The sequence below is a fragment of the Crocodylus siamensis genome, chromosome 1, assembly GCF_052110815.1.
Source record: "Crocodylus siamensis isolate JL-2025a chromosome 1, ASM5211081v1, whole genome shotgun sequence".
Classification (NCBI taxonomy): domain Eukaryota; kingdom Metazoa; phylum Chordata; order Crocodylia; family Crocodylidae; genus Crocodylus; species Crocodylus siamensis.
Window position 1 is genome coordinate 234,705,061 of NC_143395.1, and position 27,891 is coordinate 234,732,951.

Here is a 27,891-nt window from a genome sequence, read left to right on the forward strand (position 1 = left end):
GGGTAAGACCTGAGAGAGAGAAATAGCCGCTCTGAACGATTTATTGCAGCATTGTCTCAGACTTACAGCATAGCAGACACTATCAGTATTATAGTCGTGCTCACATTGCATTAGAGACAGTGTGTTGGCACAGAGTTAGGCAAAAGCTGGACATGCTGTGAATTACTTACATTGTTCTAACTGCTGTCATTTGAAGCTGCAGAGAAGGAAATAATGCTCAGAGGTTCTGAAGAGCATATGATTAAGTTAACTTATTGTTGTGAAAGGGACAGTATCCACAGTTCATTAGCACAAAGGAAAGGAGTGCTCTGCACTAAATATATTGGCTTATGATGTATTGCATCTGCTGGGTTGGAGTGATTGTATTACAGTAAACATGGGATGTAATTGGCAGAGTGAGTGATTCAGTTGATGTGCTTTGATTAGTAGGAAAGGTCTCTCTCATGGGAGATGATGGATCAATTCCTTTGCAGTTAGCTTTCATGTCCTTAAAAGGCTAAAATACATATTGATTTGTGAATCACATTTCCTCCCCCTTCAATGATATACTTAATTATATCCCTTATTAGTCATTTAAGCCTTCACAGAGCACTAATACAAGTAAGTAACTAACTGCCCACTTCACAGTGCAGCAAGCCAATTAACTATGATTTGCAGCATTTGTTAAGTGACTAGGAGTTCTGCAGAGGATTCCCTTCAGGGAGAGTTGAGTTACAGGAGTGTCTGGCCTGCTGTTCTTCACAACGATGACGTGCCATGGAATGGTTTGGCTCTGGGCAATAAAAGAACAAGGACTACATGGAAGAAGAGCACTTTTTTCAAGATTTGAGAGGCATCTGTCTTGATTTGTCTGGTACAGTCTGTCGTATCACAGGTCCGTGTTGTCATCCTCGTCACCCTTTTTCTCTGATGAGGTAGTTGATAGTGAAGAGGAGGATGAGCCAGCCTGTAGAGTAGCAATAAGGAGAATATTCTGAATGTTTGTGCATATTTCTTTCAACTAAAAAGGCAAAGGGGGGAACCCTAGATCTGCCTGTACTTGAACCTGTGCTTACCCCTTGGATATCTAGTAACTCAGGACTACCCACCCTCTTTTGATTCCGGTGAGGTCCTTTCTGGCTCTGCTGGAAGGCTCTTTCTAGAAACAGGAGAGTCATTTGTGTTGTGCAGTGGTCTACCATAGAGGCAGTTATAGGGATAATCTAAGACTTGAAGTATTCATGGACAGCTTTTGTGCACACCAGCAGTGTCAAGCTATCACCACAATCCTGTACTCTTGCCTGTCTGCTGTGACATAAATAGTCAGTGAATAATTTTAGTAATGTATTTTAAGAAAAGTCACCGATTTGTTAAATCCTGTCATATGGGATCTTTGCTCTTTTCTGGCTTCTGTTCCAAATCTGTCAGGGTTGCCTACAAAAAGGGAAAAAGTTTGGCTGTAGCTCTGAAAACCCAGGCTGATGTGCTAAGACCCTCACTGAAAGAATCTGCAGAGTCAGAACTTAACAGGTCGGGTGGTGGTGTGTGAATAGGAATAGCATCTAGCTCCTTCTTTCCTAGCTCCATGCAGCTTGAATTGATAGATCTCATGTCAAATGCACACAGTGACTGGAAAGATTTACTTTTTCCATCCCTTGGTAATCAAGTAACTTGGGACTACCTACCCTCTCTCTTGGTTCTGGTGAGTTCCTTTCTGGTTCTGCTGGAAGACTCTCTGTATAAGCAGGAGGGTCATTTGTGTCAGGTAGTGGATCTGCCATAGAGGCACTGATAGGGATATTCTGAGACTTGAAGTATTCATAGGCAGCTTTTGTGCACACCAGCAGTGTCAGTTTGTCACCACCATCCTGGACTCTTGTGGCCGTCTTGTCATAGGGTTCATTCTGGATGTTCACACCATTCACTTCCACCAGAACGTCATTCTCTTCCAGGCCTGCTTTGTCAGCTGGCCCACCTTTCTGGATCTGCAAACACAGGTTCTATGTGTGATATTAGCTCAGTACCAGGAAAAGGTATGTTAACATGCAATATGGTAAAAGGAGAGTGCAAGGTCCAAGACCTCTTTCAACGCAGGAGGGTAATGTAGGGTTTGGAGAAAGTTATCTTGGAGCACAACTTAGTTGGAGAAGGAGAAAGGAAAGAGACCTTATTGCAGTTAAAATTGTAACAGTCTAATTTTATCATCTGCCCTTGGATGGGGTTTACCGCAAGACTTTCAGTGAGGGGAAGTGAGTGGAATGGTGGTAGTCAATACTCTCTAGTTGCAGCAGAGAACAGGGTTAGTGCCAACTATACAACTGAGGAACAGGAAAATTGACTGACATATGTTTTTCTTCTTAAGCACCCCATGGCTTTCAAAAATCTAAAGAGAAATATTTATGAAAATGGAGTGTGTCCATGGGATAGAGGACTATTAAGGAAGAAGAAGGAAATAAGACAAAAACATGCAAGTTAGTCCAGAAATCTGTGGACAAACTGGCAATAAATCCTAGGCCCCTTTTCTTCCAATCCTAAATCTTAACCTCCTGACAGTAATCATGCAGAGACTTGCCCTCCATCCTGGTTTCAAAGGCCTAACTTAGCTAAAGGTGTATAGGACAGACTTTGCCTTCTTGCTATGCGTGGGTTAGCCTGGCTTGTCTGGAATGCCACTGTGAGGGAAAGAAGGGAAGAGATGTTTGTTGCCCAAACATTTCTTCTTTGGGTCTGCTGCATGTTCTAGACTGAAGCCCATGATTAGTACCTCTTGGAAGAATTGCCCAGGCATGTCCTTGCTTTCTTTCAAACAGAAGCCAAATCCGCTTGGGCCCTTCACCAGTTTACAGATTTTGGGTTTGTGATTCACCAGTGGCTCAGCAGGTGAGGCCAGCCTTTCTGCTGTATTGGCTGGAGGTGGATCTTGCACCTCATGGTAATACAGACAGGGAGAAACTTGAGCCTGAAAGAACAAAGGGAAAAATCAATATTGATGTAAACTGCTTTTGCAAAACCTGTCTTTAGGCTGTATCTCATATTAAACATCTTGTTATCTTTAAACATTCACAGCTGTTAGTATAAATCCTGCTTCTAGACTTCATGCTCTTGTTCTTAGATGTCAACTTTTTTATTTTTGGGGGGGGGCTGGTGCCCCTCACTCTCAACCAGCTGCCCCTCACTCCCAACCATCTGCCCGCTGCCCCATCTCCCTAGTGTGTGGGGAATGGGGTAGGTGTATGGGGAGGGGGAGTGTGGGCACAGGCGATGTGTGGGGGGGGTTGGAGGGGGCACAGGCAATATGGGGGGGAGGTGGCAGAGCATATGCCCTCTGAGATTTCTGCACTCACAGTAGGTGTGGGGCTGCAGCTGGGCTGGACTAGCTCCAGGCAGGAGCTAGTGTAAAAGGGAGTGCCACACTGCCATGACCACCAAGGTGAGGCACCTCCTGCCTACCTGGCAGCAGTGGGGGCACAACTCCATGCCGCTGTCATGCCCCACGGTGGCTATGGCTGTAGCCCTGTGTGCTGTGACCCACTGTGGGTGCAGAAATCTCAGGGGCACATGCCCCCCTCCTGCATCACCTGGGTTCCCCTGCATCCACAATGCATTGTCTTTGGCCCCTCCCCACCTGCTCTCAGACTTAGCTGGAGGGAGCTGCTCTCCACCGCTGCTTGGCTGCCACGTGCACATGCACATGGCACCCCCTACCTCCAGTTGCCCTGCCCGCTCCCCCCAGCTCCAAGCACCCCTTGCAGGTTTGGAGTCTGCCAGCCTGCAAGGGGAGACCCATGGTTTCCCATATCTTTCTTCTTTAAAGGATAAAATCTGCATTTTTCTTCAGTAAATGGAAAACCTGGATCCCTGGTAATAGCTCAGGGCCTCAGTCATAGTTCCTAAACGCATCACGTTACATCTAGCATACTCAACATAACTGAATCCATTTTTTATGACATAAAATAATATAGAAATATTATGTAATTTTCCTCAGGTTTGGGCCCTGACAGCCCTGTTCCTGAGGGGGGCCAGGGCCCTCGGGCTCCAACATACTCAGCGCCAATGCTCTTATTAAAATCTTGCCAAGTGACTGGAGGAAAATTGCAAAGTTGGCATAAATGTAGACCAGGATTTCTCTAATTCATGCAGAGAGCTGTTTTGTTGCTGTGATTAGTGCTACAATGTTAATTTTGTTATCTCTGCTCTGACATGCTGTAATCTAGTATTGTTGTAATGGTGCATACAAATACCTGGGATGAGAGAATAAACTGGAATATTCAGTGACATGAGGTCAAAATCTATGTGACGCAGGAGACCTGAAGAAAGAACTTAGTTGCAGACCTCTGCCATAAGCAGGGCCATTGCTAGCGGGGGGGCGAATTGGGGTGACTGCCCTGGGCCCTGCACTTTGGGGGGCCCCGCAGAGTGGGGCAGAGCAGTGATGGCGTGGAGTTGGACAGAGCGGTGGCTCTGTGTCCAGTTGCTTGCTACCCCCTGCCACTGCCAATGGCAGCTTCTTCAGGTCCAGGGTCCGGAGCAGGTGCGGGGCCCCACATTGGCTGACTTGCCCCAGGCCCCATACTTTGCTTGGATCGCCTCTGGCCATAAGGAATACTTAAGGAGGGTCTGAATAAAACAGCTTTTATTCAAGAATATGCTTCCATTAGCATGAAACGACTGCTTCGGTGGACCATCCTTTTCTCCCCAGGACTTTATGTATTGATGTGTAAATTCATGCATTCCCCTTCACCTCCATTTCCTTACCAGTTTATACATGGCATCTGTCTCCTTATTCACTATCAGCAATGTGGTTTTTTCTCCGCACTTCTTGATCCTTTGTACCACGCTGTCATGATCGAGGGCCTCTACTGCCTCCCCGTTGACAGCCACCAAGATGTCGCCATCCTTTAGATCTGCCTTGGCTGCGGGGCTGCCGGCATCAATGTCCTTAATGAAATGACCTATGCCCCAAAACCAGTACATGAAGAAGACTTTATATGATTGAAGAAAAAGGGTGTTCAATTGGAAGGATATTTGCTTGGGATGGTGAGAAGGGACTTGGGGTGATAAAGGTTTACTCTCTGATCAGGACTTTGAGGTAAAACACATTCTCTGACTCAATGCCTTCTATGTTTTCCTTTCAGAGAGTCTAAATTCTCTTATTTCACCCCAAGAAGACCACCTGAACATTGTGGCTTCCCTAGTTGCAAAATTATGCAGGGAGAGTTAAATCTGCTTACACTTGACCACTACTTAGCCTTCATTGTGACATGTTTTTGAGGGTGTCCCTTGAGCATGCCACAGAGGAGCCGGGGTTCTGGTGTGACTCCATGTGTCATCACTCTGGACACACTGCTGATCTCTAAAAATGGGAAACTTTCTCCAACGGGAGCTTGGCTGTAGTGGGCTACAGTCAGCCAAATGGAAAGTTCCTCTGCCAACTTGGGTACGTGCCTGCCTATGCAGGGGAGTTTGGCCAGATCTTGCCTCTCCCAGCTATCTTAGCTGTGGGAACAGGAGAGAACAAGTTCTGCAGGCTCTCTAAATGAATGCTGCAGCTCATGCAGTAGCCTGGCTGCTGGCTTAGTTCTTACCGCTGCCATTTGGCTGCATCCTCAAGTAGAATCCATAGCCATCGTTTCCCTTCCTGAGCTCCACAAGGCGAGGTTTGAGAGGAAGCAGTTTCAGGCTGGCTGCATCTCTCTTCAGCATCATCTGGTTGGTACTGTAATACTGATCAGTTTCTTCATCTGACACCAGAAACATAAGGTGGTTCCCAGACTTCCTTACCTGAGGAATGGCCTGGAAGTTACTGTACAGTTTGGGCTTGGGATTGTACTCTACAACATGAACACGCTTACAGGGCCTATAGACGTTCTCTGATGTGTTTTAATTTGAGTCTGCTCCAATGCATTTTATTCATTAGAATACTCCAGCATGCCTCACTGTCATGTGTATTAAGCGTCCCACATTTCAAAATGGCTGCAGGGGAGCTTTAACTAAAACCTGTTGAATGAGCTTTAGTTTTAGTGCCCCCGCAGCCATTTTGAAACATGGGACATTTACTACACATGATTGTGAAGTGTTTTAGTTAGAGTGGCTCTCCAGGACCCACTCTAACTAAAACACCCCTCCTCACCCCAGAGCACATCTGTAGGCAACCATATTGTGTAGTGTAGTTGAAATGAAGAGTCCACCAGGCCTATTATACATTCAGGTCTTACCATTCTGGATCTGTTTTGTCTCTCCATATGTTCTCCATCCTTGCCTGTGTTGGCTTATTCCTATTGCCTCACTGCTTCTTTGACCCCCTGCTTTGCTGACAGAAACACTTGTTTGTTTTTGGTTGTGTCACCTGTAACCTATGCTGTCACCTTCCACAAATTTTGCAGTTCTTTGGAAGAGGAAATCCCACTACCTAAGAAACCATCATTTTTTCTTAAGTCACTGTCCACATTCAGATTCCACTTATCCTACATGGCCACCCAGGCAAATTTGCAGGATTTCTAGAACTGTGCCATCATTTATTGAATCAAGTTTATGGGCCTGTCTTGATATTCATCTCCCCAAATTAGTTCAGAGTATCTGGAGGTCTGTCTCTAACTTTCAATTGCCATCTTCTTCTGCAGTCCTGGGCATCATCCACCCTGATCCTCTCAGCCAGCAGTTCCTCTGGTAGGAGTTCAGATCCCAGCGGCATTGTGGGTAGAGCTTATGAGCCTCAGAGATCCCGCAGTTCCCTCAAGCCTGCAATTATAGTCCATGTGCCTGTGAGGGTAAGGTAGGTGAGGTCTGGAGTGAGATCTTGCCATGACTTAGCTGCTCTGTGGTAACTGTCCCTCTGCCACTGATTACCTTGTGGCAAGGGAAAGTTGCTGAGGAAACTTGGCTTTCTTTCATGCAGGGTTATTTTGCCCCAGTTTAGCTCTCACCAGGAAGTAATTGTGGACATAGGAACTCTCTCAGCCACCCCTGTGTAAAAGTCAGCTTTGCCCCATGTTAACTGGGTCATGTAAAGAGTGCATCAAGTTCTTCATCTGTAAGTGGGGTCATTACTGGAAAAACAGTGGGAAAATGCTGGCGTAAGTAATGATTAAGCCATGTGGGGAGTATTGGTGGGCCTGGATAAAAATCACCCTCCCACATAAACCATGATGCCATTCAAACCAGCTTGAGCCTTATAGCTCAGTTACTCAGGTGCATAGTTGTGTAACTAGTCTGAAAAAAGGAAGAAGAGGGAATCATATAAACATACCTTTTCAACCACTTCTTCATGTGTGTCATTTTCCACATTTGTTCCATTAATTTCAATCAGGCGGTCGTTATTTTGGACTCCAGCCTTCATAGCTGCTCCCTGTGGGGACAACTCTATGACGGAGACCCCATTCTTACCTGAAATGGGTTGAAGAATGATTACGCAAAGAAAGTTACTGGAATGTGCTGCCTTCACTGATGGCTAAGAAAATCCAATCCCAGAAAAGTAGACCTGAAGGGACAACTTTGGACACCATGGGGCTCCATTTACTTCAAAGTTGTAATGGCAGCGAAACTTTTTTCCACACAGGTTCACCTGCATGCCTCCTCCCTGTCTTAGGGGAATCACCTCTGTGGAAGACAGCGGAGTTAATTTATTAGTTATTGTTAAAATAATTGTTTGCCTCTGTTCAGAGTGCCTGAGAGGCCAATTATGGTGGTTTGAATGGGTATTTTTGTTGCTGGTAGTGCTAATGAGAATGGAGTCTTTCTCAAAGTTTGAGTTGATGAAGGCTGCTCATTGTTTAATGTGGCTTATCCAAATTTCTGAATTTTCTGTGTTTGGAAAACTTCTAGTTTTTAGCTTTGGGTTACTCCCACGTAGCATTTGCATTGTGCCACTGTTCTCCATCTACTTTGGCATTGTCTACATCTGCAATACAGATGTAGACAATTATGTTCATTCTATTGTCTGATATTTTGGAAGAGACGAAGGTTGAAGGGGTTGAAAAGGAAAACAAAATCTCTTTGTTCAAGCTGGGAAACTGGCTCCGTGGTCAGACTCAGAGGGTTGTAATCGATGGCAGTCACTCATCATGGTGCCCTGTGACCAGTGAGGTCCCTCAAGGCTCTGTCCTGGGCCCCATCTTGTTCAACATCTTCATTAACAATGTGGACATTGGAGTCAGGAGTGGACTGGCCAAGTTCGCCGATGTCACCAAACTTCGGGGCAAAGCATCCACGCCAGAAGATAGGCGGGTGATCCAGGCTGACCTGGACAAGCTCAGCAAATGGGCAGACGAGAACCTGATGGTGTTTAACACCGAAAAATGCAAGATTCTCCACTTTGGGAGGAAAAACCTGCAGCACCCTTATAGGCTCAGCAGTGCTACATTGGATAGCACTACAGAAGAAAGAGACTTGGGGGTCATCATTGACCACAAGATGAACATGAGCCTCCAATGCGATGCTGCGGCTAGTAAAGCGACCAAAACGCTGGCTTGCATCCATAGGTGCTTCGCGAGCAAATCCCGGGACGTCATTCTCCCCTTGTACTCGGCCTTGGTGAGGCCGCAGCTGGAGTACTGCGTCCAGTTTTGGGCTCCACAATTCAAAAAGGATGTGGAGAAGCTTGAGAGAGTCCAGAGGAGAGCCACGCGCATGATCAGAGGGCAGGAAAACAGATCTTATGATGACAGGCTGAGAGCCATGGGACTCTTTAGCCTGGAAAAGCGTAGGCTCAGGGGTGATCTGATGGCCACCTATAAGTTTATCAGGGGTGACCACCAGGATCTGGGGGAACGTCTGTTCACCAGAGCGCCCCAAGGGATGACGAGGTCGAATGGTCACAAACTCCTGCAAGACCGTTTCAGGCTGGACATAAGGAAGAATGTCTTTACTGTCCGAGCCCCCAAGGTCTGGAACAGTCTGCCAGCGGAGGTGGTTCAAGCACCTACATTGAACACCTTCAAGAGTAAATTGGATGCTTATCTTGCTGGGATTCTATGACCCCAGCTGACTTCCTGCCCTTTGGGCAGGGCGCTGGACTCGATGATCTCCCGAGGTCCCTTCCAGCCCTAATGTCTATGAAATCTATGAAGTCCTTGCTTCCCAGGTGAAAGCATGTCTAGATTAAAAGGGGCTCTTGGCTTTTTTTTCAACCTGTGGATTTTTGGTTTCTGTCACTTCCAGCTGCTTTTCTTCAGTTCTCTCAAAATCTTGTGGACTATATTCTAGGGTAGTTCAGAGGATGTATGTGGGACACAGTGCAATGGCTTTTAGGGTTCTTTTGGCATCTGAGGAGGGTTAGTAGAAGTGGTCTTGGCAAGTCTACTACAAATTGACAGGAACTAGGAATAGACTTATGAAGAACAAGCTCCTCTCCCCTTCTCACAGCAAATGAGAAGTACTGGCATACCTCTCTCCCCCCACCTCCCCTTTATACCCATTATTCTTACCCGCTGTGGTTCTCAAGGAGAAGCCATAGCTGTTTCCCTCCTTCACCAGGTAGCAGAGACGAGGTCGTGGAGCTGGGGTACCCACTCCATTCCTCACTGGGGATGGCAGCTGCTCATGTGGCTTCTGGGGTGTCTGCTTACCCAACTCTTCCAAGTTCAGTTTTTCTTGCTCAGCCTTTTCATAAGATGCTTCATCCAGAACGAGCAATACAACAGAATTCCCACTCTTTTTAATCAGGTCCGCCACCTGCAATGGATAGGTTGAGCTCTGAGGTACTCATAACAAATGCCCAGATGACTGATCTAAATTTCTATCTTATTGGGATACAGTGAGTGCTAGCTATGGATCTTCTACTGCCCTTGCCATTTCATCAAGGACTTTCTTTCTCTGCTCAGGTTCCAGAAGACACTAGGATTACAAACAGATGTTGGGCAGCGGAGGTCAATGAAAATGGTTAGGAGGCTGAAGTACATGGTTTCTGAGGAGCGGCTGAAGGAAGTGAGCTTATTTAGCCTGCAGAAGAGAAGACAGAGAGGGGATTTAATAGCAGCCTTCAATTACCTGAAGAGCGGTTCCAAAAAGGATGGAGCTAGACAGTTCTTAGTGGTGGCAGATGATGGAACAAGGAGCAATGGTCTCAAGTTGCAGCAAAGGAAGTTTAAGTTCAATATGAGGAAAAACTTTCATCGTTTCATAGTTTCTAGGGTCGGAAGGGACCTGAGCAGATCATCTAGTCCGACCCCCTGCCATGGCAGGAAAGAGTACTGGGGTCAAATGACCCCAGCAAGATGTTCATCCAACCTCCTCTTAAACACCGCCGGGGTAGGAGCCTGCACCACTTCTCTTGGAAGCTGGTTCCAGACCCTAGCCACCCTGACTGTGAAGTAGCGTCTCCTGATATCTAACCTAAACCTACCCTCTGCCAGCTTGTGACCGTTATTCCTGGTCACTCCTGGCGGTGCTCGAGGGAACAGTGACTCCCCCAATGCCTGCTGATCCCCCCTGACTAGTTTATAACAGGCCACAAGATCCCCCCTCAGCCTTCTTGTGGAGGCTGAACAGGTTCAGGTCCCATAGCCTCTCCTCATAGGGCCTGCCCTGTTGTCCCCATATCATACGAATGGCCCTCCTCTGGACCCTCTCCATGCTGTTGACATCCCTCTTGAAGTGTGGCACCCAGAACTGGACGCAATACTCCAGCTGTGGCCTGCTCGAGATGCATCTGTGGATGTATGCTAAGGTGCGGTTGGCCTTCCTAACTGCCTCTCCACACTGCCGGCCCATGTTCATCTTGGAGTCAACGATGACCCCCAGGTCCCTTTCCGCCTCCGTGCTGACAAGAGGGGAGTTCCCTAACCTGTAGGTATGGTGCTGGTTGTTCCTCCCGAGGTGCATCACCTTGCACCTGTCTGTTTTGAAACCCATCCTATTCTTGTCCACCCACCCTTGTTACCTGTCTAGGTCTGATTGTAGCCTGTTGCATCCTTCCAGTGTGCCCACGTCCCCCCACATCTTAGTGTCATCCGCAAATTTGAACAGGGTGCTTTTTACCCCCTTGTCCAAATCACTGATGAAGATGTTGAACAGTGCGGGCCCGAGGACTGAGCCCTGCGGAATCCCACTGCCCACGTCCTTCCAGGTTGAGAAGGACCCATCCACTACCACCCTCTGGGTGCCGCCCACCAGCCAGTTGGCGACCCATTTGACTGTGTGGGTGTCTACACCACAGCCCCCCAGTTTCTTAATGAGAACGGGGTGAGAGACAGTGTCGAAAGCCTTCCGGAAGTCCAGGAAGACTAGATCCACTGCTACCCCTGCATCTAATGATCTGGGGATCTGATCGTAAAAGGCCACCAGCTTGGTCTGACAGGACCTGCCACTGATGAGCCCATGTTGGTTGCCCCTAAGCATGCAGTCCCCTGCTGGCCCCTCCTGGATGTGTGCCAGCATAATTTTCTCGAACAGCTTGCCTAGGATCGAGGTAAGACTAACCGGCCTATAGTTTCCTGGATCCTCCTTCCTCCCTTTTTTGAAGATGGGGACCATGTTGGCCCTCTTCCAGTCCTCCGGTACCTCACCAGAGCACCACGAGTGCTCGTAAAGTTGTGCCAGGGGACTTGCAATGACCTCAGCCAGTTCCTTTAGAACTCTAGGGTGGAGATCATCCGGGCCAGCTGACTTGAGAGAGCCGGCTCACTAGGAGAGAGGGACTAGAACAGGTTACCTAGATAGGTGGTGGAATCTCCATCCTTGGAAGTTTTTACAACCTGGCTGGACAAAGCTTTGGCTGGGATGATCTAGTTGGGGGATGGTCCTACTTTGAGCAGGGAGTGGGACTAGATGGACTTCTGATTTTCTATTATTCTATGATTTGTCCCAGGACAAACCATTTTATCCTGGGATAAAGTGTAGTTATTCAGATGTCCTGAGGATAAATTCTAAAAAGTTTCCCAGGATGATAAATGCTAACAATTTATCCCAGGACATCAGGATAACAAAAGTTATCTTGGGATGACAGAATTGGTTAAATTATAAAGGAGAAGCAGTGCATGCAGCTGCTCAGTAGACCCTGGTAAGGTGATGTGTGTACATGACAATCCTGGGATATATCTGTTCTGGGAGAAACACAAGCAGAAATTCTCCAGGGGCAAATGCAACATCTGTTCCTAGCCCTAAAATAAAGCAGGGAGCACAGTTGTATAGCTTTTATATTTCCAAAGGATTGTTGTAGCAAATACCTAAAGTGGGGCTGGAGTCTTGGAGTACAGCAGGGCCCCCAAATGGAAGTTATGCATACCTGTGCATGTTCTTCCTTGTCTACAAATGCACCATTGACCCTCAGGATCCTGTCTCCATCCTTCAAGCCAGCTTTTTCGGCTGGACTGCCCTTGTCCACATTCCGGATGAGATGTCCTGAAGTGTCTTTTTCGATCCGTAGGTAGAATCCATAGCCCTTTTTGTTTTTCCTCTTTAGTTTGCATTCTCGAGGCTGGAGAATAGAAGTCATTTCTGCCAAACAGGGTAGAAAAAATACAAGTGAAAGTATCATGGGGAAAAATAGGAGGTACTTTTTTTTTTAACTACATAATGAACTGGTCTCTGCTATGGGAGCTGATTCAGCAGTGCAGAGCATGAGTGTTAAATAGGGACAGCAGGAAGAAAAACATCCAACTTTTGTGTTCTGTCTCTCAAACGATGGAGAATGCAGAGAACAGAGCTGTCTGTCTGAAATTAAGGTGAAAAAAAACTAGAGGTTAGGCTCTATCCCAGAATAATGCCTCATAGGATAGAACAGTGGCTGGTTCAGCTGATAGAAGCTGCTACTAGACAAGATGGAGGATTAAACAACTCTGAGAGCAGAAAGCAAGATGAAGGGAGAACCTGGCCTCCTTGGGAAAAATGGCCATTGCCCAGTAATTTTGATGAAACAGAATTACATTGCAACAAAAGAGGGATTTTTTTTTTTGGAGAATTATGCTTAATGAGGATAGAGATAGTTTGGAAGAACATAATATGAAAGGAGTCCAAGTCTTCATGTCAGTTTGCAGCTGTTGATCTGTGTTGGCTAGAAAATGATATTTAGAGATTTGTTTTTGGGACCTGGCTTGAAGGTAGAGTAGATATTGTAACAGCAAGTGTTCATTGGCTTCTAAAAGCCTATTAGTGACAAAGTTTGCTTCAAGGCCCACTGTATTTGAAGCCAGCAGACAAACAGGCTGGGAAATTGAAAACATGTACCACTCTAATCCATAACAAAAGATAGCTTTGCCACATTGGAGCCAGGTCACAGTGACTAGTTGCAGAGACCTTGTGATTTCTGGTTTTGGTGGACAGACCAAATGAGGAGAGTGGGGCATGTCTAAATTAAGGCACTGGTAAATGATCAAATTAAGATGTGTGCATTTGATGGGTTTGTTGGAACAAAGGAATATGCTGACAGAACAGAACGTGGACAGTATGATGACCACAGGGAGACCAATCAATGATGCCCAGAAATGAAGAGTCAGCGGAGGAGAGAGGGAATACAAAAGGGAATACAAAAAGAGTAGCAAAGGGTTCCTGAGGTGGGATTATGAGGCCACCATGGACAGGGGGCATATCACCAGCCCATCTCACCCACCTCAATGTGGGGGGGAATGGGGTGGGAGTGGGTCTCCAGGCTGCTGACATCTAAGAAAACCACAGGATCAAGCTCGTATGCTGGCCAGATGTACCTTCCTTCTGTGACAACCCTAGGACTGGTAGACATAGAATTGGGAGGTAGGAGAGGTGTGTATTTTATTTGCCTTGCCTGCATTATTCTTGTACGCTGTCATTGTGTATCAATAAAATTTGCTGATTATTGGACGGAAGAAGTCCTGGTTGGTCTGAGGGTTTGGGTCCACTCAGATTAAGATATCTGGGTCATAAATCCAGTGCTAACAATTGGCACCTATTTACAAAGCACCTTTCTCTGGCCAAGTTCACTGTTTGGTTCTCCATACCCAAGCATTGTCTCCACAAATGATATGCTTACTTGGCCAAAAAAGGACTCAATGATCTTTCATCTCCCTTTCTGCTGCTTATGGAGCAAGACTGAGGGGTCTACTAGTAATTTGGATGTTCAAGACCACTATCCTACCTACTAAATCAGAATATTTTATGCATGAGACTACTTGGTGACCCTCAGATTCCAGCTAGTTCATTGCTGAGTATTTTAGCAGAAACAGCCAGATAAATATGCTAATCCTAAATTACCTCTTTGGCAGGTAATAGAATCTGTCCTGGAATGTTTCTTTAGCTTGGTGATGCGGCCATGTGGCAGGGACAGCTAGTTCTTTTGCATACTTGGCTATGAGTACCACTACTAGGCTGAATAGTACACTATCCCTTTGGATGCCTGGCTATTTTAGAGAAAGTTGTCATCAAAGGGCAGTTTTAAGGTACAAAAAGCAAGCAGAGAAAGCTGCTTCTTTAGGAATGGCTCAGGGAAGGTGTCTCAAGCAATCCTACCAAAGAACCACATTGATAAATATGTCCATGGGATGAAGTGGTGGCTAATTTGGACAACTTTGGTTCTCTGGAAATTCAGGTAATAGTTGTCATGGAAATTTTTTAAGTGTGTGCTGCCAGTACAGAAGAGGTTAAACTGACATGCGCGGTTTGAAGCTGTGAGTGGAAATTTCCAAGGCTCACCCAGTCCTTGCCCCCTGGGTGACCTGCGGAGCTGTCAATCATTGTTGACCTACTTTCCCCACAGACGCATGCTCAGATTGTGTCAGCTCCTGACTGAGAGCATGCTCAGTCAGAACCTGACATGAGGTAATCGGACTAGAAATTTCTCTGCGGAGAGCACGTTGATTGGCTACTAAATTGATATAAAAGTTCTGTGAGCCCCTCCCTCGGGGGGAGATCGCGCGGACCAGAGACAGAGGCTGCTGCTGCAGGGACTGTTCTCTGAGTCAGGCTTCAGGGCCTATTGATCTCCTCCTTCGGTGGCTTCATAGTACTCGTTGTACTACGGTTTTGACTACGTTCATCTGGCTTCCTGACTTACCTTTCGAACTGATTAACGGCTTACGATTTCGGATCACCCTATGGACTTTGTTTAACCCGGTTCCGGATCATCGACCTCGGCTTTCTTCACCACCTACGACTCTGCTCATCCCTCCAACTGACGTCTCCGCTGCTGCATCTTCTGGCTACTGACCTCGGCTTTTCTCATTCGACCACCCGATTTGTCCATTGCTGTGGACTGGCGTCACGCGGTTCATCATCACCGTGTTACAGTTCGTTTTATTGTTTGTTTCGTTGTTTGTAATCCCCATTTATGAGCTGTTGACCAGCCCTGGGACTAGGTCTTCGGACTGAACCTCGTGGGCCAACAGACCCCTTTGTTGTTAATTGTTTGTTTGTGTTCCAACTGTAACTGAAGACCTTTCTGCCTACACCTGAAGCGTAAGTCAAATAAATTCACCTGTTCTTTCTAAATCCGCTCCGAGTCCCTAACTCCAGACTCTACGCCGCTAATCCCACCTGTCCGTATCTAATTGCCACCCCGGCCCACCGTGACCTTGGGGCCCGATCCTTCGGTTTTCCCCGACATGGCGTCACGAACAGGATCAATGGGAGGCGTATTGGAGTCGGAGATTATAAGGAGTTGCCCATGGAGCAACCGAGTCCGGCAGACCATCGGTGCCGAGGACTTATGGGACCACATAGCATTCCATCAGGCCGCACCAGCTGAAGGAACTGTGAGCGGGTACCTGTCCCTCCGGGGAGAAAGTGGGGAAGAATGGGCCGTTCGGCTCACCCCAAGTGCGCTGGGTTGCATTATCCAGGATCCTCGGGCCGTTTACCGCCCAAGGGGGGAGACCGGGACCGTAGCCCTGGCCTGTAAGAAACCTTCGGGCATGGCAACCTCAGGCCCGGATCGAGAATTTGCCCGGTGCATAAAGTATGTGAAGGAGGGTGGTGAGGATACCCCTCCTGACGGGTTTAACTGCCCGACCCTTGCCATTGGGTCTAGGGGGCATGAGCTCTTGGTCCAGCTACGAGAGTGCCTGGAGAAGGACGGCAGAAAAATAAAATGGTCGGGACCCCGTTGGAAGAAAGGCCGTATAATAAATGTTCTTTTTCGGGAGTACGTTGTCTTACTGAGGGAGCTAACTGACACTAGGGCCCAGCTCATGGCAGCAACCAGAGCTGTGACACAAAAATTGGCCGAGCGGCCATTACAAGATGGCACCGACCAAACTGTCAGCGCGCCAAAACCGATGCTGACGTCACGACGCCCAGCTCCACCCATCCCGAGCCTGCCTTCCGGGAAAACCCTGTCTATGGTTCCGCCCACGGAGAGCCGGCCTCCCGCAACAGCGCCACCTGCTGTACGCAAGCCACCGCCCCCGTACGTCAGCCAGCGCCACCAGGAGGATGTACGGGAGAATTGCACCCAAACGGACAACGAAGACTGCAACAAAGTAATTAAGCACAGCACAGGAACGGAAACAACTGAAACAACAAGCGAAGATAAGACTAACAACGTAACCATAAGGAAATCAAGAGTGAGCACGAATACTATTGGAACCGACACGAATGATGTAACAAGAAGCTTAACGATTAAAACGAGTACCATCGGAACAAACACAAGCAACGGATTAATAGAAATGACTAAACCAGTAACCAAGATGAATTATACAAACGAAACCATAAGTGCTGATGAAGCTGAGAACGACTTCATAAGGGTAACACGAAATAAACCAAGCCAACAACACAATGATTACACCGAAGAATTAGTATCTGCTTTTCCCATTGCAGTTCAAAAATGGGTGACTGATCCTCAGGGTCAGACAAGACAGACCATCACGACACGAACTAGAACACTCTCTGAGATGAATGAATTGAGAAAGGAAACCGGCATACGAAATGATGAAACACCGATTGCCTGGTTGGGGCATTTAGTAGCAGAAGCAGGGAGTGAGACCATCAATCAAGATGAAGCCTTGCAGCTCGTGCGCAATTCAGCTTGGAGCCGAGCTAAAGTAGTGGACCCGGTGCCAGTGCTGGCCAATTATTATTGGCCAATACCCATTCCAGCTCTGGTTACCGAGGCACTTCAGAGGAAGATCCACACCTGGCACGAGGGACATGCGGGTCGTGCGAGTGCTACCTCACTGGTGTATACAGTGATCGGAGCCTCATATGCCATGTGGAACCCAGCCCACCAAGCTTTGAATTTGACACCTGCTCAGGTGCAGGGGGCATGGCCACACAGATATGTACTATCATCTGGGGATGTACCTTGTTTACAAGAAGCGGTCGATGCCGCCACTGAAATCTACGGTGGGAATCAAAGTATTACCGCGAGGTTATTACTAAGTACATCCGTGAATGGGCCCGTTATCCATACTCTGGGACAGCTCGACCAGTTAAGAGGAGCCATGGAGAAGCAACGACATCAAAAGAGTGTAAGCTTCGACAGGGATGAGAAATGGGAATCAAGATATGTACACATGATTGAGCACAATCAAAAAACTACTGATAAAAACCAACGGACACCACCTCGAGTGTCACCACAGGAAACAAGAAAATATTACTCTCGATCTTCTCCGCCGCCAGCCCGTACAAGTTACTCACCGCCCCAGAGGACCCCTCTAGAAAGAGCAATGTTTGGGTTCCTTCTGGAAAAATCTGGCCTAAATAAAGAACAACTAAGGGCTCTAAGAGATGAAGGACAGCGAGCTCTTGCCAGAGCTCTTGGGTTTGTTGAGAAGACCAAGCCAAAAAACGAGTGATCACCATCGGCGTAAGTCCGGCGATCGATGGCTTGACTGACCCAGCAAGGCGACAAACGGACTCAGCAATCGGAGTAACACAAAACGAACGTAAGCGAAACGAACCTAAACCGAACTCAAACGAGGAAACGATTAACGAATTGAAACGAAGCAAACTTAAACGTGATGAAGCAAAACTAAGCGGACAAACCGAACTGAAACGGTGTAACCCAGAACGAAACGAATCAAAGCGTAACGAATCTACACGAAGCGAAACTCAACGAAGCGAATCCAAACGACGAAATGAAAAAACCGAAGTAAAGCGAAGAACACAAACCGAACTTGAAGAAACCGTGATAACCGAACCAAAACGTACCAAAACGAAACAAAGTCTGAAGCATAACGAAACCGCACGAAACGAATCGAAACAAAACCAAGAAAAACCAAGCGTAACGGAAACTATTTTGTCTGAAGGAGTACAGGAGGGGGTTGGAGAAAAAGACATGGAAGCCCGAACCGGAAAACAAAAGATATTGGTAGCGACGAACCACATGAAACTCTTTGATAGCGATCCTCGACCGTACGCCTCAATAGAGATACAGAACCCCGATGATCCACACGACATCACTACGGCAAGATTCCTACTAGATACAGGAGCCCAGGAAGAAATGAAGGAGGAGCTTCGAAGTAAGAAGCTACAGTCACGACTAGCAGAAGTCCAGAATATTATAAAGAACCTAAAGGAGAAAAACGAAATCCTGGAAGAAGAAATTAAGGAGCTGAGGGAATTTAAAAAGAACTGTAGGTTGCACAGACTTAAGAATAAGAGCTGTGTGTGTATTGTTTGTTTTTCAGGTCACAACAGCCCTAAGTGTGTGATAATCAAACAGACCCGAGAGAAGGCTGAGATGGCACCAACCAAGCCTCGGTATTATATGAAAACGGAAAAGAAAAAATGGAGGACTCCTAAGAAGAGAAGAGCTCAAGTAGACTCCACAGTTAAAAGGGAAGAAACATTTATGAACAGGGTTAACGTAAAGGTTAAAATTCCAGAAAAGCTGAAACCGTGGCTTGTTGATGACTGCGATTTGATCACAAGGCAAAGACAACTCTTTTGTCTTCATGCCAAAAAGAATGTTGATTCCATTCTAGAAGATTATACGAACTACAAAAAATCGCAAGAAAACACTGATAACCGAGAATATGTTGTTGATGAAGTTGTTGCTGGGATTAAGGAATACTTCAATGTAATGCTGGGAACTCAACTGCTGTACAAATTTGAGAGGCCCCAGTATGCTAAAATCTTAGCAAATCATCCAGATGCTCCCATGTCCCAGGTCTACGGTGCACCTCATCTGCTACGACTCTTTGTGAATATTGGGGCTATGCTTGCTTATACACCCCTGGATGAGAAGAGCTTGACTTCACTATTGAAGTACCTGTATGATTTCTTAAACTATTTAGTGAAGACTCCATCAACGCTGTTTAGCGCCAGTGACTATGAAGTAACCTCGCCTAAATACCATCGAAATCACCAAAAGCAATGAAATCGCAAAGTCCATCCAAATCTGGGCTTACCTCGATGACATCGCCATCATGGGCAGGAACACAATCGAAGTAACCCAAGCCACGAACGATCTCATCCAACATTTAACTGCTGAAGGATGGATCGTAAATAAAGAAAAATCTCAACTGCACCCGCTTGCTGACCACATTCATTTTCTAGGTTCCACGCATAAAACAAGCACCAGTCAACCGGACTGCAAGGCTATTTCCTTTCTTTCTTTTTCTCTTTTCTTTTTTGCATGGAACTATTTCTTCCATAGACTTGGAACAATCAACTGGCCAAGTTATTAATTATGATACATCTAAAAAATGAAGTACTCCCCCTAGACGATACGAGCGAACCCATGCCACGACCAGTACCTAATGATGAAGTACTCCCCCTAGACGATACGAGCGAACCCTCGCCACGACTAGTACCTACTGATGAAGTACTCCCCCTAGACGATACGAGCGAACCCTCGCCACGACTAGTACCTAATGATGAAGTGTTCCCCTTAGACGATACGAGCGAACCCAGGCCATGACTAGTAACTAATGATGAAGTATTCACCCTAGACGAAACAAGCGAACCCATTTGTATTGACCCCTACCTCACTTGGTTGCACGAGCGATGGAGTCATCCAGGCCCCAAGGCATGCTACTCCCGATGGCGTGAGACCATAGTAGAAAAGCCACAGTATGGCTTACATCGTGACTGGAGGCGCGTAGTCCAAGCCTGCGCAGCCTGTGCAAAGGAGAAAGTACATCCAACGAGGAGCACACAAGGAGCCCTCGCAAAAGAAAATTTCAACCCAGGTCAAACCTGGCAAGTCGACCTTTTTGGGCCATTACCTGGAGCCTCAGTCCCAAATAAGGGGCTACTCGTTATTGATCTCGGCTCTCGGCTAATGACCGTCGTACCCCTTCGGAAGTCCCACGCCGCAGCAGTTACTACAGCCTTAACCGCCGTCTTCGCGATGTGGCAAGTTCCCACCACAATACAATCGGATGGTGGGCCACCTTTTACATCGAACACTGTCGAAAAATTCGCTAGGTCATATAACATCACATGGCATCATCATCTTCCTTACCATCCCCAGTCCAATGGGGTTGTGGAACGGGCCATAGGACTTTATAAAGAAGCGCTCCGAGTAACGGGAAATGGGAGTTATCGAAATTGGACAGTCCGTAATCATGAGATCCTAATTAATCTGAATGCGACCAAACCCTTGTGGGAACAATCTATGGAAAAACCAGTCGAACCATGGGAGAAGAAATTTGCAGACAACGAGTTAGTGTGGGTCTCCCTTCCAGACCATAACCATCGCCATCCTAAAGTTTTGCAAGGCGTAATACAATCTGCAGAGAGCTATCCGAACACCTACTTGGTCACCCTTACAGATAGCGGACGGACCATACTCACCCACCACAACTGGCTATCGAGACGCTCTAATACAGAAACGATTCTACCACAAGACGTTAACGATACCAATGATACTACTTAAAGTCACAGCTCCTGTCCTCCCAGCAAGGGGGCAACTGTTTGTCCCTTATTAAGTGCTGGAAGGTACAGGAGAAAGAGGTCTATAGGAAAAAAGGACACGTTCTGTTGTTTTGTTTATGTTTGTCGTTTCAGGTTATCGGATCATTCCTCAGAGGATTTGAGAGGAGCCTGGAAATTAGAGTGACAACTTAAATCAGACAAGGCTACAAAGATGCCAAGAAGACAAAAGGACTTTGGAGTACTCTGGGTTTTGATGTGTTGTAAATATGTTACTTTTGTATCTACGGTATCGATCTCAGAATCTGACCAGTCTCAAAATTTTGTTTTGCACCTGCTCTCATTGTGGGCTAATAACACTAGGGATGAAGAGACAGGACAGCAGGGGGTAGGAAGTGTGAGTGTACCCATGCAAATCTGTATTTCTATGCATCTTGCCAATTTTATATTTGCCGTACTTGTCTTTGTGTTCCTGTTTATTTTATCGGTCATTATTGTCATCCTTAAATCCTTGAGTCGTGGCCGCAGTAACCATTGTGTGTAGTCTCAATCCTCCAGTTGTATATCTTTTCAGGTTTGGGTGGAATGCCTCCTCGTGGCTACTGACCTTGCTGACACCCTTGTTATCGTTTTTATTCGTGTTCTTAGTTATCGTTCTTATTGTTAGTTGTATTTCTAAGATTCTGACACGGAAGGTTTCAGCTTTGTCTGTACACGTGTATTCCATCGTTCCCTCTCCCGATAAGTTTCGGAACGACGACAACACCGAGGGGGAGGAGGTATAATTCGGCCTTCTAGCTTCTGTGCTGACAGCAAGGGGGCATGTCATGGAAATTTTTTAAGTGTGTGCTGCCAGTACAGAAGAGGTTAAACTGACATGCGCGGTTTGAAGCTGTGAGTGGAAATTTCCAAGGCTCACCCAGTCCTTGCCCCCTGGGTGACCTGCGGAGCTGTCAATCATTGTTGACCTACTTTCCCCACAGACGCATGCTCAGATTGTGTCAGCTCCTGACTGAGAGCATGCTCAGTCAGAACCTGACATGAGGTAATCGGACTAGAAATTTCTCTGCGGAGAGCACGTTGATTGGCTACTAAATTGATATAAAAGTTCTGTGAGCCCCTCCCTCGGGGGGAGATCGCGCGGACCAGAGACAGAGGCTGCTGCTGCAGGGACTGTTCTCTGAGTCAGGCTTCAGGGCCTATTGGTCTCCTCCTTCGGTGGCTTCATAGTACTCGTTGTACTACGGTTTTGACTACGTTCATCTGGCTTCCTGACTTACCTTTCGAACTGATTAACGGCTTACGATTTCGGATCACCCTATGGACTTTGTTTAACCCGGTTCCGGATCATCGACCTCGGCTTTCTTCACCACCTACGACTCTGCTCATCCCTCCAACTGACGTCTCCGCTGCTGCATCTTCTGGCTACTGACCTCGGCTTTTCTCATTCGACCACCCGATTTGTCCATTGCTGTGGACTGGCGTCACGCGGTTCATCATCACCGTGTTACAGTTCGTTTTATTGTTTGTTTCGTTGTTTGTAATCCCCATTTATGAGCTGTTGACCAGCCCTGGGACTAGGTCTTCGGACTGAACCTCGTGGGCCAACAGACCCCTTTGTTGTTAATTGTTTGTTTGTGTTCCAACTGTAACTGAAGACCTTTCTGCCTACACCTGAAGCGTAAGTCAAATAAATTCACCTGTTCTTTCTAAATCCGCTCCGAGTCCCTAACTCCAGACTCTACGCCGCTAATCCCACCTGTCCGTATCTAATTGCCACCCCGGCCCACCGTGACCTTGGGGCCCGATCCTTCGGTTTTCCCCGACAATAGTGAGCTGATAATCTATCAGGCTTCAGCAAATGGACTTTCTTCATCCTATCTTTACTAGCAGGAATCTGTGAGATGATCAAGGAAAGCTGTGTTGGAGAGATTATACATTAATCACAGCCTAGGCTGATAAAGGCCATCTAATCACCCGTTGTAAAATTTTCATAATCACTGCCTTTCACTCTTTATCTTGTGGCTGATGTACATAGGAACACTTACTATGAGGGTCTGGCACTCAGTTCACTTCAGGCTCTTGATAACATATTCACCTTTGAATACTCTCTGTGACACTAGCAGAAAACAGCCCATGTCCACAGAGCCCATTAACTTCTGAGCATAGAGAATTTTATCAGAGGCAAAGGGAGTTAATTAGAGAGTATTTGGCTCTGGAGCACGATTAGATTACTATGTTGCACAGCTGGTTTGGCCTTGGGAGATTGTGAGGCTAACAACAGCACTTTAAAACCCCCCCCAATATTTCTAAGAAGCACAGACACGTTCAGGGAAGTATCCAGCAAAGTCCAGTGCCAGACAAGTTTTGGCTGTGGACTCACCGCTCCTCCAAATGTTTAACTATATGACTGATATCTCCCAGAAACTGGATTCCTACACCCATGCACCCACATACACATGCATGCATGCATGTATGTGTGAATACACACCAAGATTATTATAGTCCCTTTCCCTCCTCTGTTGGTAGAGGGATGTGTGGTGTCAGTTTGGCTGTCAAAAGTAGCTGAAGCACAGACACTTCAGATGAAGTTTAGAAGGAGGATAAAGGAAGCTTGGTAGCTTGGTGGTCCCCCACTGACAAGAGAGAAAGAGTAACTTAATACTCTACAATCCCTCCAGTTTATAACGCTTACACCACAGGGGATGTTAAGACTGAAGGAAGTAGTGCTGCACCCATTCCCTCTATTTTTAGCTTTTTCCTCAGGGTCTATTCAGAGAGTCCATCTTGACAGAGGTTCTGCTCTGCTCTTTAGCCCATCAACTGTAAAGAGCAACATCCTCTGTTATGCAGAAACACACAATTTACCTATTTCAGTGGTACTTACTCCTGAAACCAGTGGGCTACACTGATTAAAATTGAAGGTCATAGCAGTTTGTCCCTTGAACACTAGGAATGAGCATTAGTGCTTGAAATCAAAGAAAAACTCCAATGTAGACAAGGCTTAAACAATCAGGTGGAGGGGAAGGAAAATTCCAAAGACAAATAGAAATGCCATTCTCAGTGCAGGGAAGGCTTGCATGCATGGTATATGCTGGAATCTGCCTAGTAACAAGAGGGAGATTTGGAGGATAGTGAGCAGCGAAGAAGGCAAGGAAATTCCTACCTGTGTCCCTGTAAGAGCTCTATCCTCAGGAATGCTCTCCAGCAGTCTCTCCTGGTGGTTGTAACTGTAGGCACAGCTGGACTTTGGTAGAGCAAAGGTTGATTTAAAAGATGATTTATTTAACTGAGTTTCACTGCATAGGTTATCTACTTGATAACCTGCCTTGGCCCAGTCTGCTGAGCTACAAATTGCTTCTCCCCTCTCAGCAGCTTTGAATTCCACTCCATTGTTCCACTGATTATTACACCAGCAAACTAAGGTTTCTTCAGGAGTGGGTCCAAGACAAGCCTGATCTTTGAGCCTTTCCCAGACAGACAATGAAAATAAGGAGCAGGGAAATGTCAGACTGACTGATGGGTGAATGCAGATATATATATATAGGTATATGTGCTATATACTTGTCTAGATCTTGGATAGGCACTCTGAGTTTGCAAGGCAGATTGTGGCTAGAAATCAATGATATTTGTATAACTGCAGCACCTAAGGAAGACTGTAGCCCCATATTATTAGGCACTGCAGGAAAAAACATAGTCATAGTGCCTGCCCCAGAGACCTACAATTTAACACAGAAGGAAGACAAAGGGTAGGAAGGAAGCAAGAGGCCCAGCAAAGTGCTTTCAGCCGGAGGACAATGGAAGGCCTGATCAAGGTCAATGGTAGAGCCGGGAATAGGATCCAAGTCCTTTGACTGCCAGTCACTTTATTATGAGCCCCCGGGGACTGCACAACAGTTGAGGTAATGTGGTGTTGTCATAATGCAGCTTTATTTGATATTCCCTACATGAGCTGGCTCCATCAGCTTGGTGGATACTGGAGACGTTACAGGCTATTAATTGCTTTAAGAACAGTAATTTGAGCCTATGTAGATGTTCCAGTGGAGTCAGAAGAGAGGGCCGATGTTTGTAGGTAGATTCCAGAAGGATCAGAACCCATGGAGAAGAGCCTGGCAGCCGAGAGGGGGCTTGGGATACCCTTTTTCCTGGAAGGAAAATTCCATAGCTGGGCATGGGGTTGTGAATACCCTTTGTGACTGGAGAGCAGTCGGCCTCAAAGGCAGGCAAGAGAAGGGTGGGGGTTCTTGTGTAATAGGTCAGTGCAATAAGGGTAAAGTTCTTTGGAGGGAATGAGTCAGCAGCTGCAAGCATTGGAGAGAGGACCTCTATGTGGCTCAGAGCACTTGTCAGTGTGGTCTGCATGAGAGGCCCTCCACTGTACCCTGTGTCTGAAAGCTTTTAATGTTCAGCATGGCCTACCCCATGTGCTCTGAAATAGCGAGATTGGCCCCCAAATCATGAACTTAACTTAAAAAATCATAAAGCAGGACTTCTATCATTTGCTTTTCTGATTTCGGAGTCATTTAGGGCATGTTCTCAAGCACTGTTGCATATCTGTGATGTCTAGACCCTTAAAAAACAGCTCATGTAATCATACGCCTCCAGAAGCTGGGTCTGTGGTCACTTAAGGCCTGTTATGCTCCATCTCATGTTTATTTCTATCGCAGCAGAGGTGAGTGTGGGTGTTTCTGCACCCTGGGCAGGGGTGGCTTGTGGGTCAGCATTAGTGGCAATGCTGTCAGCAGCAGTGCTGGCTGGGCTGCTGTTTTTGCAACCCACCCCATAACTCAACCTCCCCCTGTGTATCACTCAGCTATGTTACTGCATTTGTCACATTATTAACACTTGGGGAGTAACTACTTTAAAATAAGTGTGTGTTTCTCCACTCAGAAACTCCTGCTGGAATCAGATGCAAGCTCAGAGCAAACTCCGTAAGGCTTATCTATGCTACCTAAGGAGTCATCTGTTTACAAGCCATCATTCCAGATTTATAGCAGGGATAAACTATAACTCTGCCAATTCAATGGTATGTTGTGGTGCCTGACTGAGCTAAGGTTACAGTATCATATTTGCATATTTTCCCTTCCTCTCAAGGGAAGAAGCTTTGTTTGATTTTAGAATCTTAGTGCCAATCCCAGGTTTTACTAAGCATACAGTAAGCTGGTGCAGAAGCCTGTGAGTAAAATAACTTTTGGCACTTCTGTAGCACCTCCATCCCAATGAGAGATTGTAATTATTGCTGCCCCCCCATTATTCAAACGGGAAAGCAGACAAACATAGAGCTAGGCTTAGAAACTGTGCAGAAACACATCCTGGCTTATTAATAGACACAATGAAGCACAAAAGATTATAGATCATTAGAAAAACAAGCACCTTCCCCCATGCAATACAGCTCAGTCTAACTAACTCTGAAGGCTGAAGTGCCCATCTCTGTATAGCCAGGTAGGCAGTTCATGATTTATCCTTTCCGACTTGGGCTAGAGACATTACATGTAAACCAGTTTAAATGCTCAGAAACTGGTTTAAATCTGTAACAGAATAGGCATTCAGTGCACATAAACCAGTTTCAAAATGGCCAAAATCGGTTTGAGATAAACCTGGTTGAATGTAGACTTAACTGATTTGGCTCAAACCAGTTTATGCAATGTCTGTCCCAGCCCCTTCCTGGTTTAACTTAAACCAGAGTCCCCCAGCATCCCAACATGCTCTCTGGGCTGGGCTGTCTGCTCCAGGCCAGCAGGGCTGACCCCACTGCTTCCCAGCCAGGGCAGGGGCAAGGGTCTGGCCAGAGAGTGGTTTAATTCCCCCCTCTCTGTCCTACCATCAGGTCTGCCAGGCATACCATGACCCCTGAGGCCAAGTGGGGCAGGGAGCAGGGTTAGTCTCCCCTCTGCCCCCAATGGCAGCCAGGTTTTCCCCACCATTGGTGTCATGCTCGCTCCCTGTGGTGGAATAAGCCCCCGGCTGTCCCCTCAGCTGGATGCGGGAGGAAGGGGGAATAACTACTGTCCCTGCCCATCCCACAAGGGACCCTGCTGGCCGGTGTCTAGCCCGGCCCCCTCCCTGCCACTGCAGCGGGACGGGGCAGTGCCCTTGATGGGGGCAGCGGCCCCTGTCATAATGTCAGTGCAGCCCCATGGGCAACTGGTACTACCTTAGTCGGGGGGGCACATGGCCCCCCAGTGACCAGTTAGTGACCAAGTGGGGGGGACGTCCTCTCGTGGCCAATCTCGCTGACCGGGGGGTGGGGGTCAGCAAGCCCCCTGCCAGCGCTAGTGGGAGGGCACTGGCATTCCTGCCTGCCCCCCTGCTTGTCACCTAAGCAGCGAGCATGGCTGGTCAGGGGGTGCACCAGTGCTCTCAGGGGGTGCATGTGCACCCCCATGCACCCCCTACACATTGCCACTGATAAGCCCCTTCCCAGTGGGGGTGCTGCACTGCAGGGTGGGCAGAGCTGCAGTGGGTTGCCTTCCTGGCAGGGGGCCACGCTGTAGGGCAAGGAAAGCTGCTGTGGACCATGGCAGTGGCAGCACTGTGGGGGCTTAGGGTGCTCTGGCCCCTTCTGGGCCATGGTGCTGCCACGTGCAGCCTGCTGCAGCTCTGCCCACACCGTAGTGCAGTGCCCCTGCCTGGAAGGACTTGCGCTCTCTGACATTATGACAGGGGCTGCTGCCCCCATCGTGGGCCCTTCCCCCTCCCACTGCAGTGGTGTGATGGGGGTATGGCCAGATGCAGGCCAGCAGGGCCCCTTGGAGGGGGGGCACATAGGTAGGGGGGTTATTCCCCCTCCCTCCAGTGTCCAGTGGAGGGGACAGCGGGGGGCTTATTCCGCCTCAGAAAGGGAGCGCAGCACTGACAGCGGGCAGACCTGGCTGCCACTGCAGTTAGAGGGGAGACTAACCCCCCTTCCTGGCCCCCTTTGTCTCAGGGGCCATGGTGCCCTGCTGCTGCAGCAGTGAGCGGGGAGTGCCTAGCATACCTGGCTCAGGGCCTTGCTGGTGGGACAGGGAATGGGGAATGAAACCCCTCTCTGGCCAGTTCAGCCGAGGCTGGCCACAATCCCCCAGCATAGCTTCTCTGCACTCAAGGATGTACTATACCACCTCCTGGCTCCTGGCCTGAGCAACTGCAGGCATGTGCCCCCAGTTCCTCAGTCCGCAGTTACAAACCGGTTCAACCTGGGCAGGTTGG

At 47.4% G+C, this 27,891-nt stretch overlaps 2 protein-coding genes across 2 annotated transcripts; one reads left to right on the plus strand and one right to left on the minus strand.

Moving 5' to 3' along the window:
- Window positions 1-23: 23 nt before the first annotated feature.
- PDZK1 (PDZ domain containing 1) lies at window positions 24-24,045 on the minus strand. The gene is made up of 9 exons (XM_090059556.1): window positions 23,867-24,045; window positions 12,200-12,411; window positions 9,402-9,648; window positions 7,226-7,362; window positions 5,565-5,760; window positions 4,735-4,931; window positions 2,744-2,938; window positions 1,665-1,964; window positions 24-946 (listed from the first exon to the last, which is right to left on the minus strand). The coding sequence occupies exons 2-9, from the start codon at window positions 12,407-12,409 to the stop codon at window positions 869-871; spliced, it is 1,560 nt and encodes a 519-aa protein (XP_089915682.1). The 5' UTR covers window positions 12,410-12,411; window positions 23,867-24,045; the 3' UTR covers window positions 24-868.
- Window positions 17,322-22,458, plus strand: LOC149874298 (uncharacterized). Its single transcript, XM_090041998.1, has 2 exons — window positions 17,322-17,641; window positions 17,692-22,458. The coding sequence occupies exons 1-2, from the start codon at window positions 17,322-17,324 to the stop codon at window positions 19,199-19,201; spliced, it is 1,830 nt and encodes a 609-aa protein (XP_089898124.1). The 3' UTR covers window positions 19,202-22,458.
- Window positions 24,046-27,891: the final 3,846 nt, after the last annotated feature.

Bases quoted from the DNA above. Each gene is read 5' to 3' on its own strand.
- PDZK1 (XM_090059556.1), bottom strand. From the start codon at position 12,409: ATGACTTCTATTCTCCAGCCTCGAGAATGCAAACTAAAGAGGAAAAAC. The intron at 5,761-7,225 runs GTATGTTTATAT...GCCATTCCTCAG, and splicing joins ATGAAGAAGTGGTTGAAAAG to GTAAGGAAGTCTGGGAACCA. The intron at 1,965-2,743 runs GTACTAATCATG...CTGTGTTTGCAG, and splicing joins CTGGGCAATTCTTCCAAGAG to ATCCAGAAAGGTGGGCCAGC.
- LOC149874298 (XM_090041998.1), top strand. From the start codon at position 17,322: ATGGAGAAGCAACGACATCAAAAGAGTGTAAGCTTCGACAGGGATGAG. The intron at 17,642-17,691 runs GTTTGTTGAGAA...CATCGGCGTAAG, and splicing joins GCTCTTGCCAGAGCTCTTGG to TCCGGCGATCGATGGCTTGA.